Source organism: Mauremys mutica, chromosome 2, assembly GCF_020497125.1.
Source record: "Mauremys mutica isolate MM-2020 ecotype Southern chromosome 2, ASM2049712v1, whole genome shotgun sequence".
Taxonomy (NCBI): domain Eukaryota; kingdom Metazoa; phylum Chordata; order Testudines; family Geoemydidae; genus Mauremys; species Mauremys mutica.
In genome coordinates, this window is record NC_059073.1 from 254,440,081 (window position 1) to 254,463,085 (window position 23,005).

At 41.9% G+C, this 23,005-nt stretch overlaps 1 protein-coding gene across 1 annotated transcript in view; it reads right to left on the reverse strand.

Annotated features, from left to right (window-relative positions):
- FAM171A1 (family with sequence similarity 171 member A1) overlaps window positions 1-23,005 on the reverse strand; it is a 124,561-nt gene that overhangs the window by 54,338 nt on the left and 47,218 nt on the right. Inside the window, exon 2 of the mRNA XM_045007683.1 lies at window positions 1,598-1,825. Coding sequence (XP_044863618.1) covers window positions 1,598-1,825 — 228 coding nt within the window. The remainder of the gene's footprint in view (window positions 1-1,597; window positions 1,826-23,005) is intronic.

A 23,005-nucleotide genomic window follows, 5' to 3' on the forward strand; every position in this document is an offset into this window, starting at 1 on the left:
TTACACAAAAAAGGATAACCACCAAAGCAGTTTCCAGTTTTGGAAGAGGCATGGACCTGCTGTGTGACCTTGGGAAAGTCACTTAACCTCTCCAGGTATGTCTACACTGCGTCTCAGAGCAAGTCTAAAAATAGCTGTGTACACACTGCTTTGACATTGCGACTCAGGTTGGAACTCGGGCTCTCAAGCAGTGCTGGGCCGGGGGAGGGGAGCGGGGGGGAACTGTGGGGCTGTCAGAGTAAAGCGGTGTGTGTTAGTGGGGCATACTAGATCACTGCTGAAAGAGGTCAGAGTTAAGGTTGCATGAGAAACCTTAACTCTGAATTTCCAGGTTTTCAGACGTTTGAGTTTTGCTGAGCAAAGCGTTTTGCAAGGGGACGACACACCCCCAAGCAACTCTGACTCTGCATTAGTGTAGTATTTCGCCAGTGAACTTTCTAGTCTTTTGAACAAAAGAAAAAAAAAGGTCTGTTGATAGGAGTTAAGATGTGATTTAGGCAGTTGTATATATCATGTCCCACAATTTGTGTACTGAACCAAATCAGTCCATAGTCAACAATCCCTATGCCGTGGTGTACTTTTTGCTCCCCCACAAACTTCTGCAACCTCATGTTCCAAGAATCTCCCAGAGTCAATATGTTGGCAAGCTTGGCAGCATGAATATTTCTTTGCCCTCTGCGGTCAAGATGGCAGTGATGTGAGTTCCAAGCCTCCACACCCTACAGCTTCACCAATGCACCCCACACTCCGGCATCCCACAGCTCTGCCAGTGCACCCCAACACTCCGGCATCCCACAGCTCTGCCAGTGCACCCCAACACCGATGTACCACCCAAAGTCTTTGGGGGGAAAATCAGACATGTGAATGCTTCTTGGGAAGGGAGGAGAAGTTGGGGGGCAGAGGAGTGGGGGATACAAGGAGAGGGGGTTGGGACCCCTGGCAGAGCTGTGGAGTGCATATTTAGCAAGGTGGGGGTGCACTGGCAGAGCTGGGAAGTGCCATGTCTCATCTGAGTCCCCAGCTGTAGTAGGAAGAGAACCAGAGGCGTAAGCCCTTGTATCAGAGGCCTGGTATGAGGCCCGAGGCCTGAGCTAAAGTAATAGTCAAAGCTTTATTAATATAAAGCAAAGACAAGCCGTGAGCAAGAGGCAGGAGCTGCTCACAGAATCTGACAAGGGGGCTGTTATTACAGAAATACACATTCTTAGGGAGTGCACAGAGTACTCATAAAAGCACATCCCGATATCAAGTGGTATCAGAACATCCCGATATCAAGGATGTTAGAAAAACATTCCCCAAGAATAACAGGAACACACTGTCAAGTATCAGGGGTAGCCGTGTTAGTCTGTATCCACAAAAACAGCAAGGAGTCTGGTGGCACCTTAAAGACTAACAGTTTTATTTGGGCATAAGCTTTCCTGGGTAAAAAACCTCACTTCTTCAGATGCATCTTACAGTGGCATACAAGATGCATCTGAAGAAGTGAGGTTTTTTACCACCAGGGTTACAATTCTAAGCATTAAGTCAGTCACACGTAATTTTGTAACTTCCTTTAGATGCAAAGTCTTACCTCAGAACAAAAATAAACATCTCTTACCAGGCAATCTTGTGGGTTTCCATGGTGCAGAATTTGGCACATAAGCATGTTTAGTAGCAGTAACTATCAGCTGATTGCCCAGCTTATACTGAAACTTGATGAAGGCAGTGCCATCTGCTCCTGAGGTTCCAGAGGCAATGGAAATCTGGTTGGTAAAAATCTCAATGAAGGCTTCAGTTACTGGCTGATGCGTGCTGGCATCGCTTACATGGACCTTCAGCGTCACTTCTGTAATGACAGACAACCACAATGATTAGCCTTGGAAAACTTTTGTTATATGTAGCAGTTAGAACAAACTAAGATGCTAACAGTAAAATACAGGGCTCAATGGTAATCTCTGACACATAGATGTATATTGTTATCGATCTTCCCTACCTATGATTGTCTATTTTAGGTCATGGTCCTCCAAAGAGGTTTGTTAATTCTACAGAGCTGCCACCTGGTAGTACTGCATGCACAAGCACGTTTCATATATATCATTTATATGTATGGGTTCTGTCGCACACTGCAGGATACCTGCCATGCTCCCCTGATCTTTACTCTGCAATTAGCACAGACTATTGAGGTGCTTATACTGCACCCATCACCATGGTATCTGGGCAGAAGACAACCAGTCAGCATAAGCAGCAAAAAGCAATGGCCCAAGGCAGAACAACTTTATCCACACTAGAATTTCAGAAACAGCCACAACGGTGCATTTTACTGGGGGGTGGGGAACAGGGGCGGCTCTAGCTTTTTTGCTGCCCCAAGCACGGCAGGCAGGCTGCCTTCAGCGGCTTGCCTGCGGGAGGTCCCCGGTCTCGCGGATTTGGCGGCTTGCCTGCGGGAGGTCCCCGGTCTCGCGGATTCGGCGGCTTGCCTGCGGGAGGTCCCCGGTCTCGCGGATTTGGCGGCTTGCCTGCGGGAGGTCCCCAGTCCCGCGGATTCGGCGGCTTGCCTGCGGGAGGTCCACCAGTCTTGTGGCTTTGGCGTACCCGCCGCCGAATTGCCGCCGAATCCGTGGGACCAGGGGACCTCCCGCAGGCAAGCCATCGAAGGCTGCCTGACTGCTGCCCTTGCAGGGACCGGCAGGCTGCCCCTCGCGGTTTGCCGCCCCAGGCACGTGCTTGGAGCGCTGGTGCCTGGAGCCGCCACTGGTGGGGAAGTGGCTTAATTTGTTCTTATTCCAGAAACGAACTACTCCTGCAAGTGCCTTCAGATGTACAATTTATTTATCCAAATTAGAGGCACTCTTATGCCTTTAAAATATGTGCTACACATCTACCCCAATATAACGTGACCCAATACAACACGAATTCAGATATAATGCGGTAAAGCAGTGCTCCGGGGGGGCGGGGGCTGTGCGCTCCAGCAGATCAAATCAAGTTCGATATAACGCGGTTTCACCTATAACGTGGTAAGATTTTTTGGCTCCCGATGACAGTGTTATATCAGGGTAGAGGTGTATGTCATATTGCATTTGATGGATAAGAAGCCGCTTGTGCTACCAAGTTCCTCTATTTCCAGGATAGTTTCCCCTCCCCCTAATAGTCCTCAACTGACCCCACCCGAATAGCCACTACCATAGCAGCAGCCATGCCCTATGTTCAGCACAGTGCTCAAAGTGCTAGCAATGGTTCTACCCTTTCACTAAAGCACTATTCAGGCTTCCCCTTTACAATCTGTTATCCTCTCCCTCCCATCCCCCAAAGTATGGGCCTGACCCATCCTTCCCACTCTCCCATTTTACACAAATCTGCTGCTTTCCCACTCCCTCCCCCTATTTCCACATACCGATTCCCCAATGCACTGAGATAATCTGATGCAACCCTCGCCTTCCTGTTCATGGGAATTCTGCCAGACTCCTCACTGACAAGCATGTTGCTCATGCTCCAAATGCAACTAATTTCTTCATGTGCTGCAGAAGGAACAGAGCATGACCTCATTTTCACTTCAACTATATTTATAAATAAGCACTAATTCTTTTATATAAAACAGTAAGGGCGATTAAGTTCTGTTGCATGTATAAATATTTTGTAGTATTAACCATTTCAATTTTATTTTAAACTGTACATGCAGGCACTAAGGCAGCAAGAAATAATAGCAAGTAACAAAGCCAAGAGGGCAACAAGTCTTTCCTGTAAAGTTCAGTGGTTAAATAATACTGAGTATGCTAGTGAAGGTGAAAACTTACAGAAGGATTTCATTATCCATGAAATCCTTCAAGTAACAGCACCTCTCCTTATGGGCCCTGCATCAGCAAGACAATATTAGGTCCCTTCAGAAATTTAGACTCAAGAGGCTTGTCTACATGGCCCCACAATTCGGATTACAGGGGTGTGAATTGCAGTAACCACTAGAGTACTGTGCTGCATTGTAACTTCCCCTGTGTGGATACTTCAGGTGCAAATTAGAAGGTACCTAAGTCATCACAATTCCAGGTAATGGCACCTGTGTTCCTTCTCTGTGGTCCCTCGATGGCACCCACTCCAGGCTCCCGGTTCCTCAGCCATCACCTCTTGTGGGAGGACACCCGCATCTCTCTCTCTCCCTCCCTCCTGACTGGAGTTTTTCGAGGCTGCACAGTTCTTCCCAGCAAGCCAGACTGCCTAAAAGGCCAGTGGATGTGCTTTGCTTTCTCTCCAGAGGCTATGAACGGCATAATTGCTGCAGTCATAAGTTACCACATAGCTGTTTCTGAACAAGCACATTTATTCTCAAGGTGAAAGCATTACAAAGAAAACATAATTAAAAACGTTTACCAGAGGTCACCTCAACTCCAGCCTCAACTCAAGCCTACAAGTGCAAGAACGATAAGTGCCAGGTAACCCTAAACAAAAATTCCATTTTAATTCATCATCGCCAAAACCCCTCATTTTGTAACTTGGCAACCAAGGGTACCAGTTTAAAGTAAATCAGCATGAAGTATATTCTGGTCATTAAAGATTCTGGGTTTGTTCCCAGTTTTACATTTAATAGTTTAAAATCCCAACATATATTGGAAAAAATGTACTTACACGTGTATTGCAGTAGACCCGGACACTAATGTATAACCATACACAAAGTGCCTCATAAGGAGTCCCACCTTAAACATTAGTCACAGACAGACTGTTTTTCTCCATGTATTTATGAAGTAGAAAGGCAAGGAGTGAAATGTGCTTTTATTTTTGAAATCTGCAGAAGACAAGTGCTCTTAGGTCTGAAGTAAGATAGGCAAGTTGTTAGCAGTTCTTTTCCTTTTGATTTGCCTAACAAAAGCTAGAAGAACAAGTGCAGCAAAGGATAATGAGGCATGCATAAAAAAGGAGAGCAAGGAAACAAGGCTAACTGAACATTATGGTAACAAGAAATGTCGGTAACATAAGAAGCACAGTTCTAAACAACTAGAACTAATAATATGCCAAGAGCGATCTAGAATGGAAGAGGGGAGGAGACCAGAAGTGAAAACTGACAAAATGTCATACATATTGAAATTTTTCTCAAAATTTAAAATTTTAGAATAGAGATCGCTACTAGAATTGAACAAGTGATGAAGATAGTAATAAAAATATCTATATGTAAATCTTTTTCTCTTTCCTAAAAGAGAGTGGGGGTCTATGGGTTCTCCCCTCCAGGACACCCCATTCAGATTTTCTTCTTCCCATTTCATCTCCACACAAAGCCCTGTATCAAGGTAATAACTCTCTCTCTCCAGTAAGGCAGGCTAGATCTGACTGTCCACAGTCCAGGATTACTGCAACCAGTCTGGTATGATAAAGGCCATTGGACAGCAATGCATCCTGCACTTCTGGGAAGTTAGGAAAATATACCGGAAATGCTGTTCCAAGTCAATGTCACTAGATCACCCACCCAGATTTTATCTATTCCTTCCTCTTTTTTTTAATAGATTTTTTTTTAAATTCGAATTTTTTTTTTGTACTGAAGGAAAAAATTCCTTGTAGACTGAACAAAGACATCTAGTTCCTCTTTCCTTGTTTATCTTAAATGACACATTGTGAACCGTCAAAGACCTACTTAAACAAGAGTTCTCTCTCCCCCACAGCTCCTTTTTGCTTCTTATCTAATCCAACAGTGAAGTCAGGAATGCTGAACCTGCAGCATCACAATAATTTCCACAGCAATAGACTGATTACAAACTTCAACCAGGCGAGAGACTGCTGCAGGAAACCCTTTCTCAAAACAAAATGGTGTTAAGAATGAGGCCCCGTAGCAAGATCATCTCTATAGAAATGGAAAAGTCAGAGGAAATCTAACTGGTGCACAGAGATCACAGCCAGAACTGAAATACTAGAGTAAGTTCTATTTAAGGAAGAGATGGGAAGTGAGGGATTTAAGGAGGGTGGGGAGAGAGAAAGATAAAGACCGTAAGCAATTCTAGATCAGACAGTTTGACCTCAAGTTAACGGTGAGGTTTTAGAGCAAATTATTAGATACACCAAAAAGGAGTGTTTAATTAGTAAAAGCTGCTTTAGGAGAATCAGTATGAACTCAGGAAGAACGTATTTAAAACGTCTGGCAAAGTTGTCAGCTGGAAATATCAAGACAGACAGACAGACAGAGGAGATGTAGCAGATGCATCATTCTCGATTTTACCAGAATACCACAGCAGAGAGCCACGTTAGAATTAAACACACATGGGACTCAAAGGAAGACTCCAGCATGGTTGGAAAATTGGATGAAGAGCAGAAAGCAGAGAATGCAGGGGGTGGGGGTAGGGAAGAGGGGAAAGATGTACTCAGAGACTATGCACTACGGAAGAAGAGTCAGTAGCAGTCTTCTGAGGAACTATATTAGCGTTGTGCTTTTTTATTTACAAAAGTTATGTTCATTCATTAAAACTAGCAGAAAACAAAGTGTCTATTGATTCTATAGGTAAGGTCTTGGAGGAAGGGAGGGAAAAATTAAGGTTCACAGCATCATTGCAATTACAGTGCCTTAGCAATGCTATATGCCCAAAGCAAGTCTGAGACCCAGCTATATACTAACTCCTTTCTTTCAGATGCTCCCAGGGCACTGTCTGGATGGGCAAAAAGGATAGGCAGGCTTGTCTACATGAGAAAGTTGTACTGGTTTAACTTAAGGTGTGATTCTAAACCAATTTAAGATAAATCAGTGCAACTTCTGTGGGTAACAATGACTGTTTTTCAACCACATTAGTTCACTTGAGTTAGCTTAACATGATCAAAGTCCTAACGCTCATTAAGATACTAGCTAATATATTTCAAACCACATTAGCTGGCCACATTGTAGCTAGTAGGAAGTAGTTAGCAGGCCCAGGTGTACTCTAGTAGGGAGCTAACATGATTGAAAAATATACCATTTTTGCCCATCAAGACGGAGACATCGATGATAAACTATCGTAGCAGTACCAAAATGCTGAACTATCTGCAACTCCTACTGCTAATTTCCCTGTGCTGAACTGGCACCTCCATAAGCAATAGTTTCTGTTGGTCTCTGAGGAAATTTTGCAGCTGCACAAAGAAAACCTCTTACACAGCAACCCAAAATATCATTGAACAATGGGAAAAACGAAGTAATACATATATTTATATAATAAAAATAGAGATGAATGATGGAATGCAACTCTCATACCTTCTGGAGTGGCTCACAAGCGTGAGTGCCAACCTCAGGGCAGACTGTTAAGAAGCAGGGGAAAAAACCCAAACTGGTTGTATGTTCTAGAATTAGATTTCACCAACCCAGTAACAAGGGTGAACTCCTCTAGCACTATAACAGCCTTAACATGGAGTCACAGACAGTCAGTCCACTTGGTCTATTTTGCCACCCAGGCAAGCTAGTCTTTGTGACTGATGGTCCCTTGCATCAAAAATCATAACAATGTTCCCCAAAGGACCAGTCACTTTCCCCAGGTCAATTGTACCCTAGATCTCTCACCAAACACTACACTTGTAGCCAGTCCTGTAATAAACTAGATTTACTAACTAGGAAAAAGAAGTGAGAGTTATTTACAAGATTAAAGCAGGTAATATAACACATATGAATGAGTTACAGTTGTAGATTCCAAAAGATAACAGAAAATTCTATGATAAGCAAACTTCATATGTCCTTTAGGGCTAACCCCAGTAAAACATCAGGGGAGGGGGTGTCTTTTCCTTATGCTTAATGATTCTTGGCCCTTTAGAGCCCAAACAGCAAAAAAGTACCTCGCTTATCCTTGTCAGGGATTTATATCCCCTTCTTCCCAGAGTGCAAGCTGATGGGGTGAGTTCACGTGTAGGTCTCCTCCCCATAGATGGGGTGAGGAGTTCAATTAACTCTTTGTTCTTTTGGTATCTCACAATGGTGCATTTAGTTTCAAAAGCTTTCTGGCTGGGCAGAACCTAACATCTTGTGTAGGAAGCCTGCATTTGCATTAGAAAGGCTTCTTTCCTGTTTGATGAGTTACCGGGTTACAGAATCATAGAATATCAGGGTTGGAAGGGACCTCAGGAGGTCATCTAGTCCAACCCGCTGCTCAAAGCAGGACCAATCCCCAGACAGATTTTTGTCCCAGATCCCTAAATGGCCCCCTTAAGGACTGAACTCACAACCCTGAGTTTAGTAGGCCAATGCTCCAACCACTGAGCTATCCCTCCCCCCAACAATGCAAACATTTGGTATTGCTTTAAAACATAGCGTACAGATATGTGAAACTAATACATGCAGCATCCTACAAGCTATTCATAAGGTCTAAACACCAAAAACTTTCTTACAACTCTAATATCTATCCTCAAAATACTGACACAGGTGAACCAGACTGGTTTCCCGCCATGCATCTCTCAATGGTCAACGGGGCTTTGGCATGAGCTGGCACCTGGTTTGCCAGCATCACAGCAATGACAAAAGAAAATACTCTAAAATAATAGATCCATCAACACATGAGTCAAGGGGGCGTGTTGGGGTGCTGGAATTGAGTTTTTACCTTAGCTCATACAAAGGAAGCAGAGCTTTTTTTTTTTCCAGGCTTTTAAAAAAAAAAAAAACTTTCCCATTTCAGGGATCTCATCAACTTGACTCCCTGAATTTTGCTAGAGGTCTATCTGGAAGATTAGAGAACTGGGGTGGGAGCTTTCACAGACATTAATTGAAGGAGCTTTGGCAAAGATATTTTCACTCAATTGTATGTCAGTAAAATAGGGGTTAATTTAAAAAGTTTTAAGCTTTAAAAGTCCCTTACTATCTCATGCACTCAGGTGTAGCTTCCTTAATATGTGTGAGTGACACAGTCCTACTGGCTCTCCAGTCATCCATAATATCTTCCAGGAAAAAAATAAAAAAGATGAGACCCAAATCCCCAATCCGCCCTCTTTTAAAAAACCACTCTCTTTTCAGGCCTTCTCTACACATCATAAAACAGCAGAGTAAGGGTATGTCTACACTATGGGATTATTCCGATTTTACAGAAACTGTTTTTTTAAAACAGATTGTATAAAGTTGAGTGCACGCAGCCACACTAAGCACATTAATTCGGCGGTGTGCGTCCCACGTACAGAGGCTAGCGTCGATTTCCGGAGCGTTGCATTGTGGGTAGCTATCCCATAGTTCCCGCAGTCTCCCCCGCCCATTGGAATTCTGGGTTGAGATCACAATGCATGATGGGGCAAAAACAGTGTCGCGGGTGATACTGGGTAAATGTCATCACTCAATCCTTCCTCCGTGAAAGCAACAGTAGACAATCATTTCGTGCCCTTTTTCCCTGGATTGCCCTGGCAGACGCCATAGCATGACAACCATGGAGCCCGTTTAGCCTTTTGTCACTGTCACTGTATGTGTACTGGATGCTGCTGACAGCCGCGGTTCTGCAGTGTTACACAGCAGCATTCATTTGCCTTTGCAAGGTAGCAGAGACGGTTACCAGCCCTATTGCACCGTCTGCTGCTTTGGAAATTGGCGATGATGGTTACCAGTCATATTGTACCATCTGCTGCTGTCATGGGTGCTCCTGGCTGGCCTCGCTGAGGTCAGCCGGGGGCGCATGGACAAAAATGGGAATGACTCCCCAGGTCATTCTCTTCTTTATGTTTTGTCTAAAAATAGAGTCAGTCCTGCCTAGAATATGGGGCAAGTCTACTAGAGAACCAGAGAGCACAGCCGCTCTGGGTCAGAGCCCCAGATATCTTGCAGAAATGATGAGCTGCATGCCATTCTAGGGGGTGCCCCTGCAACAACCCCACCCGTTGCTTCCCTCCTCCCACACCCCTCCTGGGCTACCGTGGCAGTTATCTCCCCATTTGTGTGATGAAGTAATAAAGAATGCAGGAATAAGAAACACTGACTTTTTAGTGAGAGAAAATGAGGGGGAGGCAGCCTCCAGCTGCTATGATATTCCAGGCAGAACATCTCCATTACTCATTAAAGGGTGGGTGGGGGGGGAGAGGAGCGCAGCCTCCCGCTGCTATGATGAGGACGGTTACCAGCCCTATTGCACCATCTGCCAGGACTGAATATCCAGGAGACAAAGCTTAAAGAAGGGAATGACCGGGAGTCATTCCCATTTTTGCCCAGGTGCCCCCGGCCGACCTCACCGCAGCCAGCCAGGAGCACTCACGGGATGATGATGAGGACAACTATCAGTCATATTGTACCGTACTGTCTGCCACCGGGGAGGAGAGGGGAGGGGATGCTGCTGTTTAGTGCTGCAGCACCCCGTCTACCAGCAGCATCCAGTAGACATACGGTGACATTGAAAAGAGGCGACAAACGATTTTTTCCCCTTTTCTTTGAGGGGGGAGAGGGGGGGTAAATTGATGACATATACCCTGAACCACTGTCGACAATGTTTTTGACCCTTCAGGCATTGGGAGCTCAGCCAAGAATGCAAATGCTTTTTGGAGACTGCAGGAACTGTGGGATAGCTCGAGTCCTCAGTCCCCCCTCCCTCCCTCCATGAGCGTCCATTTGATTCTTTGACTTTCTGTTACGCTTGTCATGCAGCACTGTGTTGAGTCCCTGCTATGGCCTCTGTCTATCATAGCCTGGAGATTTTTTCAAATGCTTTGGCATTTCGTCTTCTGGAACGGAGCTCTGATAGAACAGATTTGTCTCCCCATACAGCGATCAGATCCAGTATCTCCTGTACGGTCCATGCTGGAGCTCTTTTTGGATTTGGGACTGCATGGCCACCCGTGCTGATCAGCGCTCCACACTGGGCAAACAGGAAATGAAATTCAAAAGTTTGCGGGGCTTTTCCTGTCTACCTGGCCAGTGCATCCGAGTTCGGATGGCTGTCCAGAGCGGTCACAATGGTGCACTGTGGGATAGCTTCCGGAGGCCAATACCATCCAATTGCGGCCACACCAACCCTAATTCGAAATGGCAATACCGATTTGAGCGCTATTCCCCTTGTTGGGGAGGAGTACAGATATCGATATTAAGAGCCCTTTATATCGAAATAAAGGGCTTCGTTGTGTGGTTGGGTGCAGGGTTAATTCGGTTTAACGCTGGTAAATTCGGTATAAACGCGTAGTGTAGACCAGGCCTAAGAGAGCTTTTGTTTTAGGCTTTGCAGACTCCTGTTTAAATGGATCTGAAAACTGATGGGTGGCAAATCTGGCAGTTGTAAATGTTTTGCTTACAAATAATAAAGTGTTAAGAGAGACCCGTGGAAAAATCTTATGACTTAGGACTCAAGAATTCAAAAGGGAAACAGGGACTACTGATAATAACCAGAAAATTAGTAACGCAGTAGATAAAGAGTTAATCCATGAGACAGGATCAGAGCCACTACAGTGGTGCACTCAAGCAAGTGCCACTAGCCAGAGTCGTCTTCTTTACAGTTACACTGCTTTGTACTCCTGAGCAATCACATCCTATTTGTTTTTACAACAAGGACAAACCAAAAACTACTAGTTTGAGTGAAAGCAGTCACTTAACTATAACTCTCAATTTCCAGTACTAAATTTAGTCTCAGCTATATAAAGAAAACCAGTATCCTCTAGGTTATCATTTGGGAAAGCCAAATCTAAACACTGACATTCAAACCTAAAATCTTATCTGGCTTGTCAATCCTTTTAAGAGTTTTTACTAAATCTAAACGTCGTTTGAAGAACCCACTTGATGCCATGTTTCATGAACCATGTTTTTCCCTTATCAGATACCAGTTTCCTCAAGTACTGAGGCCAGTCAGTGTAGTCTCGCAAACTAGCCCCTTGAAAATCATTCTGTTTTACTGACATAAGCAAATAATGGCATATACAATTGAAAGGTCTGATCCTGAGAAGTGCTAAGTATCAGAACTTCTACTGAAAATAAAAGAGAAAAAAACTCAACAACAATGGAATGAAGTCGTAACTTCAAGCCAGAAAGCACTTTAGCTTCCTATTGGATTCTACAAACTCATCTGTGAGAACACCCTTCTACATCTGTGCAAAGACTCACTGATGTCAACTAGGCAGAGGTCTGCTTCTGATAAGCTTTATAGAATCAAGGCAGTAATTATTATGTATCTTTGGGACTTCCCTAAGCAGGGACAAACTCAGGATATTACAAAATTAAAAGCTGTTTAAATTCCTAGATTGTGATTAAAGAAGGGAAAGGAAAACAGTCTGCTCATTTAAAAAGAAAACAATAACACAGTTATTAACTTCATTTAAAGCTACTTCCTCCACACAGTTTAAGTTTACTGGCAACACACTTGGTTTTGATATCTACATGCCAAACGAATAGGTTCTTCCTCTTTTTGCTTTAAACCTTTGGTCCATTTGTAAGGTCATCCTTTCTGAACAACAGAATTTCCATTCATCTAGGGGAAAATATTTTATAGAAAAAGAAATGCTCCACATCCTCTTGTCACAAATGCCAGCTCACATATTTAATGCTGCCATCTCATTTAAACATACAGTAGCAAGAAGTTGGTTTTTTTTGTTTTTTTTTTAACCAACAATCGAGGTTTTAAAATAATAGAGTAAGTGTTTGCAAGTGGCTGTGTGAGAGGAAAGGAAGAGTGTGCATAAAAAATGTATCCAACAGCCAGTAACATATGGACCTTGAATTGGCTAATGAAAGTGGTTTTGGTAGGTTACATTTGAACCACATCAAATAGTGAATCAAGCAAACCTGTAAAGGATCCACATCAAAACCAGACAAAACATGTACAAAACAGGGACCGATCTTGCTATAGGGGTATCTGACACGTGGAATTATTTTGTTTCTATAAGAATTATTTTGGGGAAGTTCTACAGCCTGTGTTATACCAGAGGTCAGATTAAATGATCACAGTGGTCCCTTCTAGCCTTGGCATCTATGCATCAAAAGAGGGAAGGAAAATGCAGATATACTGTGTGGGTCACAAGACATGATTGCTAACACCTGGGCCAGACCTCAGCTAGTTCTAAATTGGCACCGACTTCAGTGGAGCTGTGTCAATTTACAGTAGCAGAGGATCTAGCTCGAAAGGTCTGCTTCTGATTTCTGAAACTGTATGATCTCTGATGCTGTCGTCAAATTCTTTATAATTCTCAGTTGCTAAGCACACGAAACAGCAAAAGCAAACCTCACAGTGACTTGTCAAAATGTTCCTGTGTGGCAATGAATGAACTGAACTTCTACAAATAAAAGTGTCAGGTGCCAAAACAGGCAATTTATTAACAAAATTTACTAAACAAACCAAAACAAAAGAAGCAGCTAAACAAATCCTGGTTAAAACTAGGTAACTGATATGTTACGAGGAAAGTTTAATGTATTAATAGCAAATATAAGCACCTGTTTGCTGAGCACTCACTCATTCAGCTTGCCAGGCAGGCTTTTATAGCCAATGAAAAGTTCTCCTGGGACCTTGCACTTAAAACTGTCTCCTTTTATAGTGCTAAATGCAGCAAGCTTTGTTTGGGGGTAACTCTGAGTTTTTCCATATCTCTGGATTGGATGCAGCTAGTTGTGTAATTAATAAGACCCAGCTCTTTTAGAGAAGAGACAATCTGAAGAAGTTTATGTCAAAGAAAATACAACAACTAAGCAGCAAGGATTCACACACCCTGTCTGAATCCTGGTCCACACAACTGCGTCGGGGGCATTCTCCCCACACACCTAATAAATTATACTCCCCTGAGCAATGGGGTGACAATGGGTGAAAGGAGTCCCTTGCAGACAAAGAGGTAATAAAATGGAATAGCTGACCAGCCTTAGAAAAAAAAAAAGACAGGGAAGATTTTCTATTAAAGCTCACAGGCTAGAAGGTAAATATATCTGGGGACCTTGTACTTCTGCAGTTTGACTTCATGGGCAATGATCAGAAGCACATAGAGTTGCCTGCAAGTCCCATAACGAGGATGAAGAGTCACCTGTTAGAGTCTCCATTCCTAGGAACTCAAAGGCAAAATAAGTAGTAGTGCCTAACCTCACTGCTGCCTGAAATCTAAGCCCTTACGCTGAGTCCCTTTGCTAGTCTGACAGAGTTTGTGTTTAGGGCACAGTACAAAGCCCTAAAGGCTTTTGTCTAAAGGGAAACACAATTTTGTCTTGTGGTGATGGAATCCCCGCCCCAAACTACTCTGCTATATTAAGTTGTGTATGTGCTTCCTGCAATAATCTGTCACCTTCTTATAAATCAAAAGTAAAAATATATTCATTTAGCCCAATTTATATATCTATATATTAACAATATGCAAATGTGTATTCTAAACCACAGGCACAAAACACTAATTGAACAGAAGGTAAACTAGAGTACTCCTATGCCATATCTAGTGACAGTCAGGCTACTGAAGAAGCATGTACTTGGGTGGGTGAGTGATCATTTGAAAATATTCATCACTTGACTGTTCCATATATAAAAGGGGACTTGCAAATCCCAAGCTGCTACAACCTAGGATGCTACCACAAATTAATTTATTGTAAAAACAGTAGGAATTTGCTTTAATTTAAAAGTGAGAGCGCTATATGCATAATTCCTAGATGAGACTCTGATGCCCTATTGTAAAGCGATTAAACAAGCGTTTATAATTAACCTGAAACTTGCGTGACTATGAAACTTATGAATAGCAATAGTTACATTAACAGCCCCGGCTTTGATCTTTATAGGAACTGTGCGTGACTCAGTAATTGTATTTCCAAAACGTGTATTTCATAGATCCTGCACTATAAGATGCTGCTGCCAGGGAGTGCAGACAGAAGTAGAGTTTGAAGGCTTTAGATTGCCACACATGTAATTGTAGCCCAGTGGGCCAGCTTACCTCTATTATATTCACTGCTTTGCATTATATTCTGCTTTATTATATTCAGCAGTAATGCAAAGGACTTACAGCAGGTGTCAGCAACCTTTGGCACATGGCTCGCCAGGGTAAGTACCTGGCGGACTGGGCCGGTTTACCTGCTGTGTCTGCAGGTTTAGCTGATCACAGCTCCCACTGGCCGCAGTTCGCCGCTCCAGGACAATGGGGGTGATGGGAAGCGGCGCGGGCTGAGGGATGTGCTGGCCGCTGCTTCCCACCGCCCCCATTGGCCTGGAGCGGCGAACCGCGGCCAGTGGGAGCTGCAATTGGCCGAACCTGCAGATGCGGCAGGTAAACAAACCAGCGCAGCCCACCAGGGTGCTTACCCTGGCGAGCTGCATGCCAAAGGTTGCTGACCCCTGACCTACAGGCTTGTATCCTGTAAGACATTGGCTTTAGCAGTTAGCATGAGACTTGAGGCCTACGAACTTTGGCATAGATAAACTTAGGTAACTCATAAGTTTTGGGAAACTGGAAGTAGAGTGTAGTGGGGAATTCTGTCCAGAATAACTTCAGCCAACCACAGAACATGAGCTAACACCAGCTTCTGGAAGATTTTGGATGGAACATCAGACTGCAAGAGTGCCATGGCAACGAACTGATGTACATGATAATGGGGTGAAATCATAAATACACTAACCTATAGAAAATGGACACCTTAACATTGGTAAGGGGAGGAAATACAAATAAGGAAGAGGGGAGAAACCCCTATTGAATATGCATTAGACATGGTAATACCAGCATAACATATTACAAAAGTGGCATCCCAGGGCAGTAGGGAAGAGAGATGTAGCCCTTGGGAGGGGCCAGAGATGGCCACTGGTGAAGATAAGGAAGGTGACGGTGATGAAGATGATAATGGCTAACATGTCAAGTTGTTCTGGAAGGGATGGTGCGAGTATGGATGTTCAGATGTATTTTCTGTATTATCTCCATCTACCTTACTGAGTTAGAGTGTGTGGGACTTTGCTAAATGTATTATAAATTATTTATTTGTAAATTTAAAAGAGTTCCTATAGTGTGAGTGTTGCACCTGTGCATATCGGGGTTCCCAATGATATAATAATTTTAATAATATTGGGCCTGATCTTGGGATAAGAACCTGTTAACCCTCAAAGTGATAACTGGGAATTTGTATTTATAATCTATAGATCAGTCTACATATGCATTCTTTACTAAACATGAAAAAGTAATCCTGGTTTAAAAAAAGATCTGCTCTTTCCCAATGGATTCTTTTGAAACACGGGTGAGAAATCAATACAAGAGTAAAGTTATGCACTGATATTTTTCAGCTGCTAGCATTAATTCTCCACTGCTTCAGGTTAAAATCAGGTGATGTTGCAACATCACCTATGAGATGCTTCTAGAATGACAACACACGGATGAGCTGAAAACACTGCACAGCCCACAAGGATTTTAGGCCAAAATTGCATGTAATCTACCAGTAGCCTAATTTGAAAACCTTCATCCTCAAGAATCCTTTGCTGTACATATTGTTTCTTGGAATGGGGTCTCAAAGCTGCAATTATGTTAAATAATCAACACACACGACCGTAAGAATACATCAGAGACATCTTTATTAACTACGCAATATAATTGAAACTGGATACACATGCTAGGGCAGGGAAAGCAGGCATGCATTAATTTTGCTTATTCCAGAGTATTTTTTTAAATCCTACTTCATATTTCTGAAATCAGTAAAGCTCTGTTTTGAAAGCAAAGGTGGGATGTGATCGCTGAAGCAGGCATGATTCTATAACCCTTACTCAAGCTGCATGAGTACTCCCATTGATTCCCACAGAATTGTACACACGAGTCAAGGCTGCAGCGCAGACTCAGATTCTGTGTATTTGAACTCTACCTAAGCACTTACATGCTCCCATAATTGAAGCAATTGAGCAATGAATTTACCCTCACACCATCCCTCTGAGGTATTACACTCCTGTTGGGCGGATGGGGAACTGAGGCACAGAAAGATCAATTGGAATAGTCAAAGTCACATGGGAAGTTTGGGACAGAGTAGGTAACGGAACTCACATCTCCCAAGTCCTACTCCAGTTCCTGGTCTTATGGTTAAGACTCTTCAGCACATAACTACATCTCTGTGGTTATTCTGGCTTACAGTCAACACCAATTTTTCTCCCCCTTCTTTGACAAGCCATGTTTTGATGTCTATAGTTGAAATAAACAATAGTAACGGGATATTTATTTTTGGCTGGTTCCAGTAGGGTGGAGGCTTGCTATTCTTGCATGACTCGCATGTACTTATTAAGTCTCCTATCTATCATGGTAGTGATTGTGTTTCTCTGTGGTCCAATTTACTTGTTATTATACAGACAATAGATGCGACAGTGATCATGACAGTGGTTGGAACCAAGCTTGACTTGGAGCTATCTAGGCATATACAAAGGTATATACAGTACTTGCAAACTGGGCTGAATACATAAAAGCATCATAGGTCATCTTAAGATTTTCTTGTTGCCATATCACACTGAAAACTTGTATCTAATTTGTTGTTCACTATTACTTCTAAGAATCACTTATCTTTACTTCTTTCTAAGGTCCCTCTACTATTCAGTATCTGCGTTTTGATTATTTTTCCTCTTCATACATTAATGTATTTGTCCATACTGAATTCAATCTTATTTCCTACAAATACTTCCAACATCTCCGGGCCTTTGCGTTATTTCTGCCCTCATCAATGTTTGTTGTCCTATTTAAAATCATTTGCTGATTTAATTAACCTACAGTTTATCCCATTTTCCAGATAATTAATGAAGATGTTAAACAAGATAAGATCCAATGCAGATTCCTATAGCAGCCTACTATAAAACTTCTCCAGCCTGACAGGTAGCCACTTGTCATTACTGTTTGTATGCGCCTTCATCCAGTTACCAATGCATGCAGCAACATTCTCATCCAAGGCAATTTGAATTAAATTTTCAATTAATGTTTTCATGAAGGCTGCTGTACCATGTAAATTGCAGCTGTGATGACTACCTAAATATTCAGTGCATGACAACTGATTCAGCAAACAAAACTTGTTCTATTTAAATTACTATAATAGTTTATAGTAATCTTAACTTTTGATCTTACTCTTGACAGATAATTTTAAATCTACACACATCTAAATTAAATTTTAAAATATCAGTTTAATATTAAAATCTGATCTTTTTTCAAAATTGATTTCTATCCATCCTGATATGAAGTGATATTATATAGCAGCCACTTAGCAATACACTTTAAGCAGAATTCAATGTATCTGAACTTACTGGCTCATGTGTTCCACAGGCTCCATAAACCTTAATGGGAATCATGTGGTTATAGCTGCATCTTGCTGTGCATCTTCCTTGCTAGCTACTTGTTGGTTTCAAAATTTATTTAACAGGGATGCTGCCAAGCCGCCAGTCCAGTTTACATAGCTACTTTTGGCACAGCTTGAAAATGAGGCATACCTAATTAGCCGGTGGTAGCATTACAATTCTGCCACAAGGACTCCTTGTTGTTTTTGCCCATCTCTAGCACTTGTCATATTGGCACAGCACCAAGGTGTCAGAGTGAATGCTGGGGTCACTGTTTGCTCTCCTTATACACTGATCTCAACATAAAACTTGACTATTCTATATACCAACTCGTTATATAGATCATGTGGCGATGAAAAGAGGGATCATTACTTATACTGTGAAGATCTGCAGTAAATTTATGTCATGACCATATGAACCATTCCCCTTAAGAAGGTTCTGACCTTGATTTTGAATGAGTACTGAATTCTGAATAGCGTCCCATCTCAGCCCTCTGTTTATGATACCAGCACTGTAAACACACATCCATTTAAATCAAGGATATGTCACCGAGGATTACAGGCATTTATAACTTGACAGACAAATCCATTTGGTCATTAACAAATAGAAACATACACATCTATAATATACCAATATCTTTTTTTTTCTGGTGCAGGCAAGAACATTTTACAGTACATTAGTCTAAATTGTAGGCTAGCACCTTGAATTAGGTTAAACAAACAGCTGTTTTGTTTGGAAAATCCTTTACTGTGCAAATACATTTTTTTTAAAAAAGGGAAAGGAGAGAATGGGAGAGTTTCTAAATAATTAAATCATGCAGACACTGAACTCATAAATGGCAGCTGTATTCACAGGATAGGTTTGAAGGAATCCAAAACAGCTGAAATGGCATGCACACAGTGATGTCAATAATCAGCATCTGAAAAAGTGACATTTTTACGTGGTGTTTCCAGGTATCACAAATCAGTGTTTCCAGGGGTGGCTCTAGGAATTTTGCTGCCCCAAGCAGGGCAGGCAGGCTGCCTTCCGCGGCACACCTGCGGGAGGTCCGCTGAAGCCGCGGGACCAGCGGACCCTCCGCATGCAAGCCGCGGAGGGCAACCTGCCTGCCACCCTCGCAGCATTGGCAGAGTGCCCCCCGCGGCTTGCCGCCCCAAGCACGCGCTTGGCGTGCTGGGGCCTGGAGCTGCCCCTGAGTGTTTCATGTATACTTGAGTAAAGGGGAGCGCAGCTGACTAACAAAAAGGATATAGCTATAGGCTATATGTCGCTTGCCATGCAATTCTCCTTTCATACTTATAAAAAGAAACTGGCAGTTATGATAGACCAATATTCTGAGCAATTAAAAGAAAAAAATTGGCACAGTTAATTAAGCCAGTAAACATGGAAGGCTACCACCTTTCCTCATGCAAGTAGTTCCACTGACTCCTGGACAAGTACTAACTAGGCCCTTTGTAAGTATGTAAAACAAAATGAGATGAAAACCTAATCTTTCCTTATAAAGCTGCCTAGTATTTTTATTTTTTTTAAAATACCTACAAGGCCATTATTCTTTTGTTATTTTTCTACTCCAGGTTTTATCTATTCTTGCACACTGACATCTAAAAGTTATTTTTTATTTGATGTTCCGTTTGCCACTATTACTATTATAGATTTAATTTTAAAAAAATAGTTTATATGCTCCTGATTTGTGGCATTAAGATCCATCAAGATCAAAATAAGGCAACTCTTTTTTTTTTTTAATACATTTATGTCCTACATCATAAGATAAATACTGTTTCCCATCTTTTTCCACCTAAATCCTTGAAGTGAAAACAAAATGCAGTCTGAAATGTATATATGCATGCATTAGTAACGTATGATGAGTTATTTCACAGGAAAGCTGCTCTATTAGTTTCAGCAGCAACTGATCTAATAACACAACTGGTCAGTCAATCTCTTTAGTCTTCAAAATTATTTATTTAAGGGAATATTAATGATAGACTGTGCCTGCTTGCCTACTGTTACTGTACAAAGTCAGTCCCGGGAACTTGTTCTGGGCTTTATCAACAGAGATCCTGGGGCAACTGCAAGTGTCATTTAAAGAGAAAGTGACATCTGGTGCAGATGACGCTGAAGCAGTGAAGTGCAGATAGGTAACCAGACAGGTCAATGCAAGTATAAACTGATGGCAGTGAGGGACACCGGTGGAAGGACTTAAGCTATGTCTACAGAATTCTGCTGGCAAAGTTACATCAGGCAGGGGTGTGAAGAGTGCGATCCCTGAACAATATAGAAATGCTGGCAAAAGCAGCTAAGATAGACACCAAAATGCTGGCAAGACTGTTTTAAAGCTATGTGGTTTTTCTTGGGGGTGACACAATAAGCTGCATCAGTAAAAGCACAGCTTTGTCAGTATAAGCTGCATCGACACTAGGAGTTTGCTGGTATGGTTTACCGGCAATGCACTCCTAGTGTAGACATGGCCTGATTGAATCAGCGTAGTTGTATCAATAACTCCTGCCAAAACGGAATTATGTTGACATGAAAATGGTTTAGTTATTTTGATTCAAGTGGCAATGCAAGACAATTTGAGTATTGACACATGGTAGTTACTGCCTGAAAAAATACTGATGCAACGTTTCCATGTAGAGTTGGCCCAAAATATGAAGAAAAATCACATGAGTGCAAGAAACACAATATGGGGAAGGAATTTTATTTCCCCCTATTTTTCTCATTGTACTTTTTCCTTCTATTGCCTGCAATGGAGAGAGAAGAGCTTTCCAGCAGCCTTAAAAATTGCTGTCCAGTTATGCTAATGTTTTTGCACAGCAGAACTTTCCTGGCAGCAAGAGTTTTTATTCTAGTATCAGGAGATCCTAGGCAATCTCAGAACAACTGGTACTGAAAAGGTGCTACGAGCTCGGCACCACTCGGATACGACAGAGATGATAATTATGTTGGATTCTCTTATTTGTGTGAAGGGAAAATATGCCTGATGGAGAAAGATAATGGGTGTTCCATTCAAATTTAACCAAAAAAGTCATTGTTTAATATTGAATGTAATGAAGTCTTTAATCTGTGAAGTTTAGTGAAGTTCATCTTCTGACTGTTAACTCCATATCAATCAGCGGTGAAAATGTAAGGCTGTCTCCTATCACACGTACACCAGGGGAATCCTGCCCGATAGGGGATTGTTAGGGCCCCTTTATGCTGCTCCAGGTCTTTTACACAGCATAGGCAGGACAGAGAAGGGCGAGTGTCTAACCCACTAAGGTTGGGAGGTTTTTTCTTGAAGTTAAGTTGTTTTAGTTTTTAAAAATTGCTTCTCTGGTCTGGTGAATGACTACTGGAGTAATTCTGATAACCTTGTGTATACTATAAAGTGCCACATCTATAAACTCCAAAACTGTATGCCAAACACCAGACTTGATATTCAAGGGTTTCCCCCCTAGATGTGAACGCCTGGAAACAGAAGTATGTTTACAAACTTCACTTTGTAACCATGCGGTAACTGCAATTGTATCAAGCTACAAAAGAGGAGCAGCACTTTTTGTTCATTTTATTTACTTAAACAATAATTATGGAGATACAGCAGTCTCTCCTTATGCAGTTTAAAAATCACAATTCCTATTTCCCTTTCTTTGCAGAAGGCTAAACCAATTTAATTTGAAATTTCCCATTTGTATTCATCTGACAACAGAGAACAGGTTTTGGAAAGTTTAGAAGGTCATCACAAAAGGTATTAGGAAACAGCTTTTTTTAAACTAATTTATTTTTTCCCAATAATTTCCTACGATTCCTTGTCACCTCACCTCCAAAAAGGCCTGGTCTTTAAAAATTCATATTAATTTTGTACTGTTAGCTTCTATGAGACTGAGGCTTTTTATTGTTCCTGAAAAACATGGTAGCTTAATTTTGAAGTTATCAGATACATATGTTCTGAAACAATGAAATCCAGAATTTATGAAATCCACAAGTCCTATTGCAAAAAATGTAAGGAGCCCATATTCAAGACAGTGAAAAAATATTTAGTGGTAGTCTCTAAGCAGCTTTATAAAATTAGTGTAGGGACTGTATTTAAAATAGTAGATAATCCATCTATATCAAGCTTTCACAAATCTTTAGTTTTTTTCCAATTTTTTTATAATCTTGAAGTTATGAGACAAAAAAATTATGACAGGAGTTAACTGTAAAAGCATAACATTTAAAAAAAATAAAATTCTGGGGTGTGTGTGTGTCTACAGCATTCTAAGATTAGAGTAATTAAACAAGTGCTTGAAAATCTTCAAGTTCCATGAACAATGTTAATGGTTCACTAAAGCTGGTCTATATTCTTATTCTCTCTGCATTCCAGCATCCACCCAACTATACAGAACTCCATCTTCTGAACTTCTTGTTAATATTGCACTAGTGCAATACTGGGATGAAGTTCAGAACATAGGGAGGGCCACTAAATACATCTGGAACCCATCCTACCTGATTAGGGAGGCTGTCATTACTCCTACTTCTAGGTAAAGGAAGTTACAGGTTCCAGCAGCCTCCCATATAACAGTAGCTTCTTATTCTCACTTTGTGTGCACAGCCCTTGTTAATTTTGGGTGTCACCCATTTGCAACAGTTAGCGCTGGTTATTGGATTCACCCCAAATCTGTTGCCTTCATTAATCTGACTATGGTAACCACCTGTTTGTTGGTTCTATGAGAAAAGCAACCTAATGAGATGACCTGAGTGGGACTGCTCACAGGTTTTGTTTGTGTGTAGCAGGAAGGGACAAATCTTCATATACCCTTTCCTACCACTGTTCATAGAATATCAGGGTTGGAAGGGACCTCAGGAGGGCATCTAGTCCAATCCCCTGCTCAAAGCAAGACCAATCCCCAGACAGATTTTTGCCTCAAATTGCCCCCTCAAGGATTGAACTCACAACCCTGGATTTAGCA